The sequence below is a fragment of the Saimiri boliviensis genome, chromosome 7 (assembly GCF_048565385.1).
Source record: "Saimiri boliviensis isolate mSaiBol1 chromosome 7, mSaiBol1.pri, whole genome shotgun sequence".
Taxonomy (NCBI): domain Eukaryota; kingdom Metazoa; phylum Chordata; class Mammalia; order Primates; family Cebidae; genus Saimiri; species Saimiri boliviensis.
The window spans coordinates 83002325-83016407 of record NC_133455.1 but is presented as its reverse complement, the minus strand read 5'-3'; the positions used below and the strand labels follow the sequence as shown (position 1 = coordinate 83016407).

Here is a 14083-nt window from a genome sequence, read left to right as displayed (position 1 = left end):
CTAAAGTATTTAACTGAACTAAATTTTTGGTTTTGTTCCTTTATTTTTTAAAAAGTACAACTTCAAATTTCTCAAACTCTCCAATTTATTTAAATGTACTAGTGGTAGAGTCATCCACAAACATTCTCTAATACAGAGTGACACTGATAATGACTAATACTACTACTATTTTACCAATAACAATGTTACTCCACTATTTTCCACATTTCTCACAATACCTGGGGTTGAAGTAGAGATCAATATAGTAGTTTTATTTTAAAGCAAAATTGAGCACGGTGTTTTGCATCAATCTCATAAGACCCATGTACATTCTATTGATATGCTTATTAGGACTGCCAGGACTAGACTGTAACAGTTACAGTCTTCAAAAATGAGAACATTACCGGATTCGATGGCGTCCCTGTAGATTCACTGCTACTGCTTCTTTCACAACATATCTCCCTTATTACACACAGAGCCAGGCTTTCATCAAAGGAAAGGGAAATACTGTCAGATTTGTGGCGTTTTCTTTGTCGTTCACCAGATAATTCATCTGAATTTTCTTCTGTATATGTAAGGAAAAAAAATAAATTGCTGTGCTGTGATTTAGAAAATTGAGCTGTTTTGAGTACCTATTTGTATAGAAACTTAATTGTAATAAAATTAATCTCAAAAGTTAACAGTTTTATTCAATCTAAGAGTTACAGTAGAACACTATCTGTATGTGTGTATTTATTTGTTTATGTACTTTTTATGATAAAGGGTCTTACTCTGTCACCCAGGCTGTAGTGCAATGGTGCAATCTCGACTCACTGCAACTTCTGCCTAGTAGGCTCAAGTGATCCTTCCACCTCAACCTCAGCCTCCCAAGTAGCTGGGACCACATGAATGTACCACCACACCTCACTAATATTTTTATTTTTTGTAGAGACAGGGTTTCACCATGTTGCCTAGGCTGACAACACTATTTTTTAAAAGCTTTCTACTCTTCTTTCAGAACTTTATCTCCATACATCACGATTTAATCCATCTAATAAAGTTTCTATTAACTAATCTAGGATTTTTTTTTCTGTCAAAACCAAACTTTAAAATATAAGGGCCAATCTTTTTTTCCTCAAAAGAGCCAAAGTGTTTAATTTACTTATAAGGTATTCTTAATGTTTCAATTTCTTCAGTACCCAACATTTTTTTCTTCTGTGACACAGTCACTCTCTATCACCCAGGCTGGGGTGCAGTGGTATAATCTTGGCTAATTGCAACCTCCGCCTACCAGGTTCTAGTGATTCTTGTGACTGAGCCTCCAAGTAGCTGGGATTACAGGCATGCGCCACCACGCCCGGATCATTTTTTTATTTTTGGTAGAGACAGGGTTTCTCCATGTTGGCCAGGCTGGTCTCAACTCCTGGCCTCAAGTGATTCCCATGCTTCAGCCTCTCAAAGTACTGCGATTACAGGCGTGAGCCACTGAGCCTGGCTCTTCAGTACTCTGTATTTTCAACAGAAATCAAAACCAGTAAAACCTGTCCATTTTATTTTAAATAATAAATAACCTCTGAATGGGTCAGAATACTAGCCAAATCTGTTGGACATATACGAGAGTTCTAACTTATATTAGACATAAAAATGAATTACAGGTGGATTAAATAACTAAATATAAAGAGCAAAACCATTCAAGTACCTGTAAGAAAATATTCTTGCCGGGCACGATGGCTCACGCCTGTAATCCCAGCACTTTGGGACGCCAAGGTGGGCGGATCACAAGATGAGGAGTTGAGACCTCGCCAATATGGTGAAACCTGGTCTCTACTAAAAATACAAAAATTAGCTGAGAGTGGTGGTGCACCTCTGTAGTCCCAGCTACTTGGGAGGCTAAGGCAGAAGAATCGCTTGAACCCAGGAAGTAGGTTGCTGTGAGCCCAGATTGTGCCACTGCACTCCAGCCTGGGCAACATAGCCAGACTCCATCTCAAAAAATACTGGGTGGGAAAGTATTTCATAATACTGCAAAGCCTTCAAGAAAAAGACTATGAAGATTAGACATGTCAAGATTTACATGGCAAAATAAAACGCCATAAACAAAAGTTAAAAGGCATAGGTCAGATTCGAAGATAATATCTACAACATATATAATAAAAAATATCCATATTATACAAAGTTATACCAAATCAAGATGGACTGGATTTTTTTTTAAAGAAACAGGAAAAAACAAGTCATAGAGGGAATATAAATGACTAATAAACGTATGAAAAACCTTGAGTCATGTAATTGAGTAACGGGAAAAAAAATCTCCTATCTCCTAGGGATCAAGGAAATGCAAAGTGAAGTGATATCATTTCTTTACCCATGAGAATGACAAAAATTAAAATGAGGTAGTATCAAAGATTTGAGAAAGGACATTTTTATACAGTAAGAATATTACAATAATCACACAACATTCTGCAGGCAATTTCTCTATCCTAGAGCATAAAAGTTAAGGATGTATGTGCAAGGGTGTTCACTGCACCCTTATGTGTAAGTATTTAATAGGGTTATTCTATTAAATTAAATATTATCCATATGCCTGAAACAGGTAAAACTCTTCACACCTTTGCTCATTCCATTTCCCTTTCTTGGCCTATCTAATTAAAGCCATCTCCTCTTCCTGTGAATTCTCCAAATACTCTTACATCCCAGTAAAGATTTTTATGTTTTATCACCAACTAGATCACAAGTTCTGCACATGAGTTCTTAATCATGTTTGTATTCCCTATTTTAAAAAAGGTGATCTTGGCCAGGCAGCAATTATAAATAATGCTGTAATTAATATATCTACATATAACTCTTTGAATTTTATACTATATCCTTAGGATAGATTCCTAGAAGTGGAATTACTATGATAGTGTTAAGAACCCTAAGCTTTTCTGTTTTTTGAGATGGAGTCTTGTTCTGTCGCCAAGGCTGGAGTACAATGACACAATCTTGGTTCACTGCAACCTCCACCTCCCAGGTTAAAGCGATTTTCCTGCCTCAGCCTCCTGAGTAGCTGGGATTACAGGCATTGGCCACCACACCCGGCTAATTTTTGTGTTTTTAGTAGAGATGGGGTTTCACCACGTTGGCCAGGCTGGTCTCAAACTGCTAACCTCAAGATATTCACTAGATGTGAGCCACTGTATCAGGCCATTTAAGCCTTTTTATAATCCAAAAAATTTAATCAATTTATACCAACTTATACCAATTTATAGACCAATAGTGTATCAGTGCTAATACACAGGATGAGTAAAAATTTATCTTTGCTACAATTTGATAGACCAAAAAGGATACCCTTTCTGCATTTTTCCTACCTGTAAAGCTAAATTCTCCAAAATTCACCCTCTCCCCGTATTTACTAGTCATTTGTATTTACTGTTGAGAAATTGTTGTGAACTGCCTGCCCTTTTAGCTATTTAAATTTTTAATGTTTTCCTTATTGATTTGGGGAGGAGACTTAGGTAATTCAGATATTAATAGTCAAATTTAAAGTGACTATCTGTCTTTCAAATACATTGTATTCTATTTTTCATTTATCTTTTAAACTCATTTGAAATTCATTTTGGCATAAGGTACAAATGTCATTTTACCTTTTCCCTAAATAACTACCCATTTGTTCTAGACCCACCTCTGCCCTAAACACTTCTGCCCTTCCTGTCTTCTGCCCACATGTACAAGATTCTAGTCTAGGTTCATTTATTCTGTATCACTGATCTGACATCATTTTCTTTCACCTGAATCATACAGTTTTTTTTTTTTTTTTTTTTTTTTTTGAGACGGAGTTTCACTCTTGTTCCCCAGGCTGGAGTGCAATGGCGCAATCTCGGCTCACCACAACCTCCGCTTCCTGGGTTCAGGCAATTCTCCTGCCTCAGCCTCCTGAGTAGCTGGGATTACAGGCACGCACCACCATGCCCAGCTAATTTTTTGTATTTTTAGTAGAGACGGGGTTTCACCATGTTGACCAGGATGGTCTCGATCTCTTGACCTCGTGATCCATCCGCCTCGGCCTCCCAAAGTGCTGGGATTACAGGCTTGAGCTACCACGCCCGGCCCATACAGTTTTATTTACTGTGACTTCCTTAGGCACAGTATTCTCCTCTAACTGTTCTCAACTATTTTATCTCTTCATTTCGAAAATGCTATTTACTTTTTGTTTAAAACTCATAGGTATGTATTATCATTTATTAAAAACAATTAAAAAATTTAACTGCTATCACTTCTCGGCCTTTTGGCTAAGATCAAGTGTAAAAATTTAACTGCTAAGGTGACCAAGAATAATGGTGAAAATAGAGTTTATATGCCTGCCTCTCATTTTCTTAATAGAGAATTGGCTAACTATAAACTCCAGCGGGACACAGTAAACTGAGCCTGTCGTGGTCAACCAGAAAAATATTGCTAAGTAATGAAAAAAACTCAGAAGTTCATTCATCTCAACCAAAAAAGGGGAACAATTAAGTCTAAAAACACTAATTTCATTAGAGAAAGAACATCAAAAGCTGTGTGAATGTGTCAAATAAATATTCATGTATACCTGTCTCACTAACTGCTCTCCTTCTAGATGAGGTAGATGGTCTAGAAACCAAATGTGAAGATGAAGGTCTCTCTTCCTGTAGCTCTTGCACAGGGTCCTAAGCATTCAAGAAAAAAATAAAATACATCAAACTCAACATAACCGGTAAGCTAAAACTCATTTGTTGTAAATAGCCTTTCTAATTTTCAAATAATATTATACTTGAAAGAAAAATTTATTTAAAGATTACCTTTTGATCACTCCCACCTTCAAACTGACATCTGCTCTCACTCACAGATGTACCTGAGTCTGATGATTCTGAGAAAAAGAAAAACAAAGAATCAGAAACTGGGGTTGGTGGGGAGGAGAGAAGGCTATTCAGTAGATAACGCTGGGGGGAAGGCTATTCAGTAGATAATGCTATAAGTCTAACAAAAACCCTTATGCAATTTAACCTTTCAATAAACATTAAACATGTATTTCCCAGGTGTCACCTTCACACTAAATGTTGCAGATGTAAATAAAATAATTCAACTTTAACGTAGAAGAGTAAAATATAATTAAAGACATTAAAAGATTATAAAATAAATTAGCAGAGAGACAGACATTATTCCATAGGAACAGGGAGGGTCTGAGGAGCAAAGAATCAGGCACATTTTGTAGAATAATGTGAAAACAGGGCTAGGAAAGGCCATTCCAGACCAGAAAAACGCCATATGAAAACGTATCCAAAGCAAACTAACAGTTCCTGTTGCAGGAAACCACAACCAGTCCATTATTACTGGAACGTAGGCAGGTTCAGATTGTAAAGGATCCTGTGCATCTAGCCAGAGCAGGACTCATGCCGTCATTCCCTCATCACTGCATTCTTCCAGCAGATACTTCAGAATCTTCCCTAAGGCAACTGCTGCAGCTGATCACCATTAAAAAGGGTTTTAGTCCAAGAAATAAAACTGATTTCTAGCTCACAGAAAATAGTATGTCCAGAGGGCAATAATGAACCCCTATATGGTAATTTTAAGCAGAACAGTGACAAATCACTCTAGCAAAATAAAAGAAAAAGAGGGCAGAGACAGGAAAACCAGTATTAGACAACTGCAATAATACAAACTAAAAAGTATTAAAGCCTAAACTAAGGCATGGAAAAGATAAATTCTGGAAAAATTAAATAGGTAAAATCCAACAAGACCTGGTATCCAATATAAAATGCAAGGAAGAAGAGTTAAGACATATTCCAAGATTCTACCTTGGATGAATAAACGAATTGGTACCATTCACTAAAAGAGAAACCTTAGAAAGATAAAAAGATTGGATGGGAAGATAACAAACTGAGTTACTGAGACACATGGATTTCATTTGTCATTGGATATACAGACTGAGAGCTCAAAAGCGAAAGTTTTAGATTTGGGATATACAGACAATAAACACCAAATACCCTTTACTACCCCTTTGGAAATATATTCATCTTAATAGCAAACTCATGCCTGGGCCATTAACATTTTGAAATTACGCATTATCATGTATAAATGTTCTCTTTATACTATAGGTAAGGCATTACACTGATTTTCTCAAGTTATACATAATAGATATTACCCAGGAATTTTGGACTAGTATAAGGAGATGCTGCGAAAAAGATATAATAAAAAGGAAACCTAAGGCCAGGCATGGTGGCTCATGCCTGTAATCCCAGCACTCTGGGAGGCTGAGGTGGAAGGATCATCTGAGGTCAGGAGTTCGAGACCAGCCTGGTCAACATGGTAAAACCCCATCTCTACTAAAAAATATGCAAATTAGCTGGGCATGGTGGCAGGTGCCTGTATTCCTAGCTACTTGGGAGGCTAAGGTAGGAGAATCGCTTAAACCTGGGAAGTAGAGGTTGCAGTGAGCCAACATTGCACTACTGCACTCTGGTCTTGGTGACAGAAAAAAAAAAAAAAAAAAGCACTAGATGTGACTACGTTGAGAACATGGAATAGAAGTTCTGAAGTTAATTCTACTGATATCTACATCAAACTCAGAATGCAAATAAGTAATTTGTAAGTTCCCATCTCAATAATACAATTTTTCTAGTAATGTGCCAGTTAATTTAAACAAACGAAGGAATGAATACATCAGGGATACATACTTCAGAAAACTCAAAATACTGATACAAACGCTATAATTGTATATTTAGCTATCATACAACTTCATAAAGAGCTTTGAAACAATAAAATGCCAAATCATCAGCCTAATAACTACTTTTGTGCTGGGATAAAATGGAGATACTTTTCTGAGCTTTAAATCCTAACTTTGGAAGAATAAGTATTCAATTCAACACATTTATTAAATACCATATTAATAAAACACAATACTGTGTGATGCAGAATGCAAACCTGAATTAAGACATAGGTAACAAAGGTATAAGCAAGTGTACCAGCCAGATATGGTGGCTCACACCTGTAATCCTCACACTTTGGGAGGCTTGAGCTCAGGAGGTCGAAACTAGCCTGGGTAACACAGCAAAACACCATCTCTACCAAACATACAAAAAATAGCCAGGTGTGGTAGAGCACACCTGTAGTCCCAGCTACTGGGGAGGCTGAGGGGGAGGATCATTTGAGCCCCGGAGGCGAAGGATACAGTGAGCCAAGATCACACCACTGCACTTCAAGCAGGGTGACATAGTGACAGCCTGTCTCAAAAAAAAAAAACAAACACACCAGTAAAACAAAGCAATTTTACAATAAAATCTGAATATGGAATAGAGGAAGTCAATTCATTCTAGGAACTAAACAAGTTTCTGACAGGTGTTTTTCTGTTTTTGTCTTTTTTTAAGAGATGAGATGACATCTCGCTCTGTCACTCAGACTGGAGTGCAATGATCACAGCTCACTGCAGACCTGATCTCCCAGGGTCAAACAATCCTCCTGCCTCAGCCTCCCGAGTAGCTAGGACTAAAGGCATGCACCAACACACCAGGCTAATTTTTCTAGTTTTTGCAGAGGCAGGATTTTACTATGTTGCCCAAGGCTGGTCTTAACTCCTGGGCTCAAGCGATCCTCCTGCTTTAGTCTCCCAAAGTGCTGTAAGTATAGACATGAGCCATCACACCTGGCCTAAGAGCATTTAACTGTAGTTTGAGAATGGGCTTTAGGAGGGGTGCAGGGCATTAGAGACAGCTCCAACCAGCTGGAGTGTATTACAGACAGCTCCAACCAGCTGTGAAGCCAGGCAGGGTGGATCATGCCTGTAATCCCAGCACTTTGGGAGGCCAAGGCAGATCACGAGGTCAAGAGTTCAAGACCAGCCAGGTCAATATGGTGAAACCCTGTCTCTATTAAGAATACAAAAATTAGCTGGGCATGGTGGTGCACCCCTGTAATCCCAGGTACTCAGGAGTAGCTGAGGCAGCAGAATCGCTTGAACTCAGGAGGCGGAGGTTGCTGCGAGCTGAGACTGTACCATTGCACTCCAGCCCGGGTGACAGAGCGAGACCCCGTCTCAAAAAGAAAAAAAAAAAAAAAAAAAAGGCAAACTGTGCACATCTCTTTCCAACTCTACATTTTTAGCCTTAAAAATGAGAGTATTATACTAGGGAAGTCAGCAAGCACATCATAAATCAGGGCTTTTCTCATGGAAAGTAGGTTGTGAAATATTTATCAACTATCCATTTATATATATATATATATATGCATCTTTCTGGAACAAGAACCCAATGCACTTATCAGCTTATTAAGGAGAGATGCGACCCAAAAATAACCAGTTAAGAACTGGAAGCAGGGACATAAAATTCCACTTCCACAAACTGGTAAACAAAATTTTGTCTATAACCAAAGAAGACCCATCCTTACACATGGTCCTACGTAGGTAACTGTATTATTTTTCAAAGCCTTTCAATACATTTTCAAGGTAGATCACTCCTAAACAGGAGCTTTTGAAATTACAGACATTTCAATACAAATCCTAACTCTGATATCCCAAGGCTTAAATTGATATAACAGGATATTTAACTTTACATTAGAACCTCAGTATAATGTTATTTTAGTTCATAAGTCTAATAAATTTATCATATTTTTAGAATGTTTAATTAAAGCAACTTTTAAAGAGAATCACAATTATAAAATATATGCACATAAACAAAAATATCTTTAAAATGTTTTTATGGTATTTATTCATGATACTCAAAATTAACTTACCCTGCTGATTGACTACTACCAAGTTTCTGTAGATCATGGTATATATTTTCCTTGTAGACAGAAAAAAAAAAATCAGGAGACGTACATTTTAAAAGAAAAATGTATTAAGCTGGACTTAACCAGACTTTTACATACATATTTAGTATGAACTACTACTGCACACATTCAAAACCAATTTTATCACTGGCAAGCTTGTAGGCACTTAAAAGCACAGTAATTAGTAGCACAATGATTACATACAGCTACTTAATAATCACTAAGGTCTCTCCAGCTGAAAGATTTCACACTGCCAATTCCTGAAATGCTTGTTTGGACTTTACTAGAAGACCCCTAACAATGGGTGTGCAAGCACAAAGCAGTTTAACGTATATTTTTTTCTTTTTTGAGACGGAGTTTCCCTCATCTCCCAGGCTGGAATGCAATGGTGCGATCTCCGCTCACTGCAACCTCCGCCTCTCAGGTTCAAATGACTTTCCTGCCTCATCCTCCCGAGTAGCTGGAATTACAGGACACCAAGCCCACCTAATTTTTTTTTTTGTTTTTAGTAGAGATGGGGTTTCACCATGTTGTCCAGGCTGGTCTCAAACTCCTGGCCTCAAGTGATCCGCCTGCCTCGGCCTCCCAAAGTGCTGGGATTACAGGCACGAGTCACCGTGCCCAGCCTAATGTACTTATTTTCAAACAGGAATGTTTTTAGCTCTATGCTTAGTAGCAAACTGCCAAAAAAAAGTATTGAGTTATGCAAAATCCATTAAATAGGAATTTGATTGACTTTCATCAAGCTTCAACTTCCTTTCTTTATCTTAAAACTTGTTAACAGATAAAGTAGTACTCATTCATTCAATAAATACAGACTGAACACCTACCACGTACTAGTCACTGGTACTATGTAGCAGACACTGGGAAAACAAAGAATGAAACAAAAACGTATTTGCCCTGATAAAGTTTATGTCCTAACAGGAAGATAATTCATTTACCCTAGTATTCATTGATGTCACAGTGGATTTTTCTTTTCTTTTGTTTTTAAACTAAGAATTTGAGAGAATGTCACAAAAATTGTTCCTCACTCAATGTTAAGAAGAATATGAATCCCAACTATCTTTTTTCACCCTTGGAAATAAGGGCACAGCAATCTAAACCCAAAATATTTCTCATTCATATCCTTTTCAAGTCAGTAATTTCTCCAATTTCTTGTCTCTCAACATTTAGAATTCAAGCCCAAGGAAATTATACTTCCAAACATTATCAGAAGATTCAATATTCAGACCGGGCACAGTGGCTCACATTTGTAATCCCAGCACTTTTGGAGGCCATGTTGGGCAGATCACCTGAGGTCAGGAGTTCAACACCAGCCTGGCCAACATGGTAAAACCCCATCTCTACTAAAAATACAAAACATTAGCTGGTTTTATCACAAATCCAAGATTAAAAAAAAAAAATTAGCTGGGCATGGTAGCATGCGCCTGTAATCCCAGCTACTCAGGAGACTGAGGCAAGAGAATCTCTTGAACCCAGAAGGCAGAGGTTGCAGCCTGGGCAACAGAGCAAGATCCTGTCTCAAAAAAAAGAAAAAAAAAAAGATTCTATATTCAAGAGGTTAAAAAAAACACCAATATACCAATATAGTTTTTAAAAAAAATTTATAAAATTAAATCATATATCCCAAGGTCAAGTACAAATGACAACATATATGGATATTAAACAGAAGTGATGCATCAATGAAAAAATGCTTATATCATTAAATTAAGAAGCTAGGTGAAATTAAACATTCATAAGTAGTTTAAAACACACAACTGCATATAACATACAAATGACTGGTAAAAATACCTTTTGGTAACAAACTTTAATCCCTTTTTTTCTTTACTTTTCTTAGCTTTCTGTCATTTCCTAGTGTTTGATAATAAATATATACTATGTTTATAATAATGAAGTTGTTTTAAAGCTATAAAATCCCCTGCTCAACTGAGGAAGTTTTTTTTTTTTAAATAAAGATAAAATAAAATCCCATATAATTGTCATCTTTTCGGCTATGCTATTGAGCATTAAATACTAGCAGAAGCGAGTTAATTGTTTCAGGTGAAAGTATTCATTCCATTTATTCATGGAATGAATTCTAAGGCTCAACACGGATTGCCTGTGCTAAACCAAATGTGATAATTCTAAATGCAGGCCGGACACAGTGGCTCACATGTTTAATCCCAGCACTTTGGGAGGCCAAGGCAGGCACATCACCTAAGGTCAGGAGTTTGAGATCAGCCTGGCCAACATGGTTGAAACCCCATCTCTACTAAAAATATGCGGTGGCAGGCACCTGTAATCCCAGCTACTCAGAAGGTTGAGGCAAGAGAATCACTTGAACCCAGAGGTGGAGGTTGCAGTGAGCCGAGATCATGCCACTGCACTCCAGCCTGGGCAACAATAGCAAAACTCTTGTCTCAAGAAAAGAAGGAAAAAAAGAATTCCAAATGTAAAATAAGAGTGACTGAAAAAACATTCAGTTCCCAAAAGAATAATTCTAGAGGCCGGGCATAATTGCTCACGCCTATAATCACAGCACTTTGGGAGGCGGAGGCAGGTGGATCGATTGAGGTCAGGAGTTTGAAACCAACCTAGCCAACATGGTGAAACCCTGTCTCTACCAAAATACAAAATTAGCCGGGCATGGTGGTGGGCACCAGTAATCCCAGCTACTCGGGAGCCTGAGGCAGGAGAATCACTGGAACCCAGGAGGTGGAGGTTGCTGTGAGCTGAGATCACGCCACTGCACTACGGCCTGGGTGACAGAGCCAGACTCCCTCAAAAAAAAAAAAAATCTAGAGATATATATATATATATATATATATATATATATATATATATATATATATGTACATTTTCATTTGAGACAGAGTTTCCCCTCTTGTTGTCCAGGCCAGAGTGTCGTGGCATGATCTCATCTCACCACAACCTCCGCCTCCCTGGTTTAAGCATTCTCCTGTCTGAGCCTCCTGAGTAGCTGGGATTACAGGCATGCACCACCATGCCTGGCTAATTTTGTATTTTTAGTAGAGATGAGGTTTTTCCATGTTGGTCAGGCTGGTCTCAAATTCACGACCTTAGGTGATCCAACCACCTCAGCCTCCCAAAGTACTGGGACACAGGCATGAGCCACTGTGCCTGGCCTAAGTCTAGAAGTATTACCTGGGTTAAATTCTGCTGGTTAAGTGCCATAATGATAGGTGAAAATGAAAATGATTTCCAAAGTAACTAAAGCTAAACTTAACCCTTTACCACTTGGTGGTATAAGGACTGTTTCTGGAAGTGACTGGAATAAAAATTTATAATATATAATAGCTACAGCTAAAATATGAATGCTTTGTATGTGACAAACACTATGCTTTTTTATACAATGTCTCTCTTTAAGAGCTATAACTGGCCAGTCACAGTGGCTCACACCTGTAATCCCAACACTTTGGGAGGCCGAGGCAGGCAGATCATGAGGTCAGGAGATCAAGACCATCCTGGCTAACATGTGAAACCCTGTCTCTACTAAAAATAAAAAAATTAGCCATGCGTGATGGCACACGCTTGGAATCTCAGCTACTCGGGAGGCTGAGGCAGCAGAATTGCTTGAACACGGAAGGCAGAGGTTGCAGTGAACCAAGATCGTGCCATTGCACTCCAGTCTGATGACAAGAGCAGGACTCTGTCTCCCAAAAAAAAAAAAAAAAAGAGCTATAACCTCCACATGAGGTATTTAATTATCCCTATTTTATAAATAGGGAAACAGGTTTAGAGAGATTAATCTATCTAGTCACAAAACTAGTAAATGACTGGGTTAGATTTCAAACGCAGGTTTATAAGATGCCAGAGCTCAGGTTCTCAAATAATATGCCACAGAGCTAAGAAATTACATTTCAGCATGTTTTTTATATGTTTTAACAGTTTTTCTCTGACAAAAGGGAGTGAGGGTAGAGGTGAATTGAAATGTTAGCCCAACTGTCTTTTTACAATGGACTAAATTGAAGAATTACCTGTGTTCTTTCACAGAGAAGCTTGGCACACCAAACAAATCTCCTAGAAGATCATTTGAACAATATACAATATGTTGTTGCTTCTCATCATATAATCGTTTATTCATAATATACTGGCCAAGATAAAATAGAACCTGAAATAGAAATATGATTTCTGAGCATTAAAGAAAACTAAATGTTAGTTTAAAATATAGTCAACAATATCCTATTCATCTGAATAAGTTAAATTCTGCTGGTTAAGTGCCATAATGAAAGGTGACAATGAAAATGATGTCCAAAGTATCTAAGGCTCAAATTTAAGACTTCCAGCAACCATATCCACAACTATGTAGAACCACCACCATTCTGTACTTAAAAGAAGCTACTTTTGGCTGGGCGCAGTGGCTCATGCCTGTAATCTCAGCATTTTGGGAGGCCGAAGCGGGTGGATCATGAGGTCAGGAGATCAAGACCATCCTGGCTAACATGGTGAAACCCCATCTCTACTGAAAATACAAAAAAATTAGCCTGGTGTGGCAGCGCATGCCTGTAGTCCCAGTTACTTGGGAGGCTGAGGCAGGAGAATTGCTTGAACCTGGCAGAGGCTGCAGAGAGCTGAGATTGCACCACTGTACTCCAACCTGGGCGACAGAAAGAGGCTCTGTCTCAAAAAAAAAAAAAAAAAAAAAAGCTACTTTTAAGCCTTTTCCTTTTAATTTGATGGAAGCAGAGATAACTGCTTCTCTCTTTACTTAACTAAATCTTAAAATGTGAGATTTTTTCCCTTGTAGACGTTAACTCTTCCCAGATAGCTAGATACTAACATATCAGGAAGGGAAGAGGCAGCAAAATGAAAAACTGATAGCTATAAAAAGTTGCAGAAACAAAAATCAACTAAAATATACCACAGCCACTTAGTAAATAGTCACAAACACCATAAACTTCAACAGCAGCGGGGTGCAGTGGCTCATATCTATAATCCCAGCACTTTGGAAGGTCGAGGCAGGTGGATCACAAGGTTGGGAGTTTGACACCAGCCTGGTCAACATGGCAAAACCCCATCTCTATTAAAAATACAAAACTTAGCCAAATGTGGTGGCAGGCGCCTGTAATCCCAGCTACTTGGAGGCTGAGGCAGGCTTGAACCAGGAGGCAAAGGTTGCAGTAAGCTGAGAGAACGCCATTGCACTTCAGCCTGGACGAGAGCGAAACTCTGTCTCAAAAAAAAAAAAACCTCAGTAGCCTCTGAGGTCACCAGAGGAAGAAGACAGAAAAACAATCAATGACAGCTACAAAGAATTCTGTGAGAAATAAAACCTTAAAGATACCGATTTACTCTATATTATAATAATCAAAATAATGATTTTGAACCAATAAATTTAAATTATATTCCTTGTGCTGCATTAAGACAAGTT

The 14083-nt window shown here is 38.1% G+C and overlaps 1 protein-coding gene across 2 annotated transcripts in view; it reads right to left on the bottom strand.

Annotated features, from left to right (window-relative positions):
* The window catches only part of MDM2 (MDM2 proto-oncogene), a 46180-nt gene that overhangs the window by 26342 nt on the left and 5755 nt on the right, over nt 1-14083 (bottom strand). For both annotated transcript variants that reach the window (XM_010337290.3, XM_003926552.4), the window contains exons 4-8: nt 12690-12823; nt 8677-8726; nt 4752-4819; nt 4523-4619; nt 384-544 (exon numbers count right to left, since the gene is read on the bottom strand). In XM_010337290.3, coding sequence (XP_010335592.1) covers nt 384-544; nt 4523-4619; nt 4752-4819; nt 8677-8726; nt 12690-12823 — 510 coding nt within the window. The remainder of the gene's footprint in view (nt 1-383; nt 545-4522; nt 4620-4751; nt 4820-8676; nt 8727-12689; nt 12824-14083) is intronic.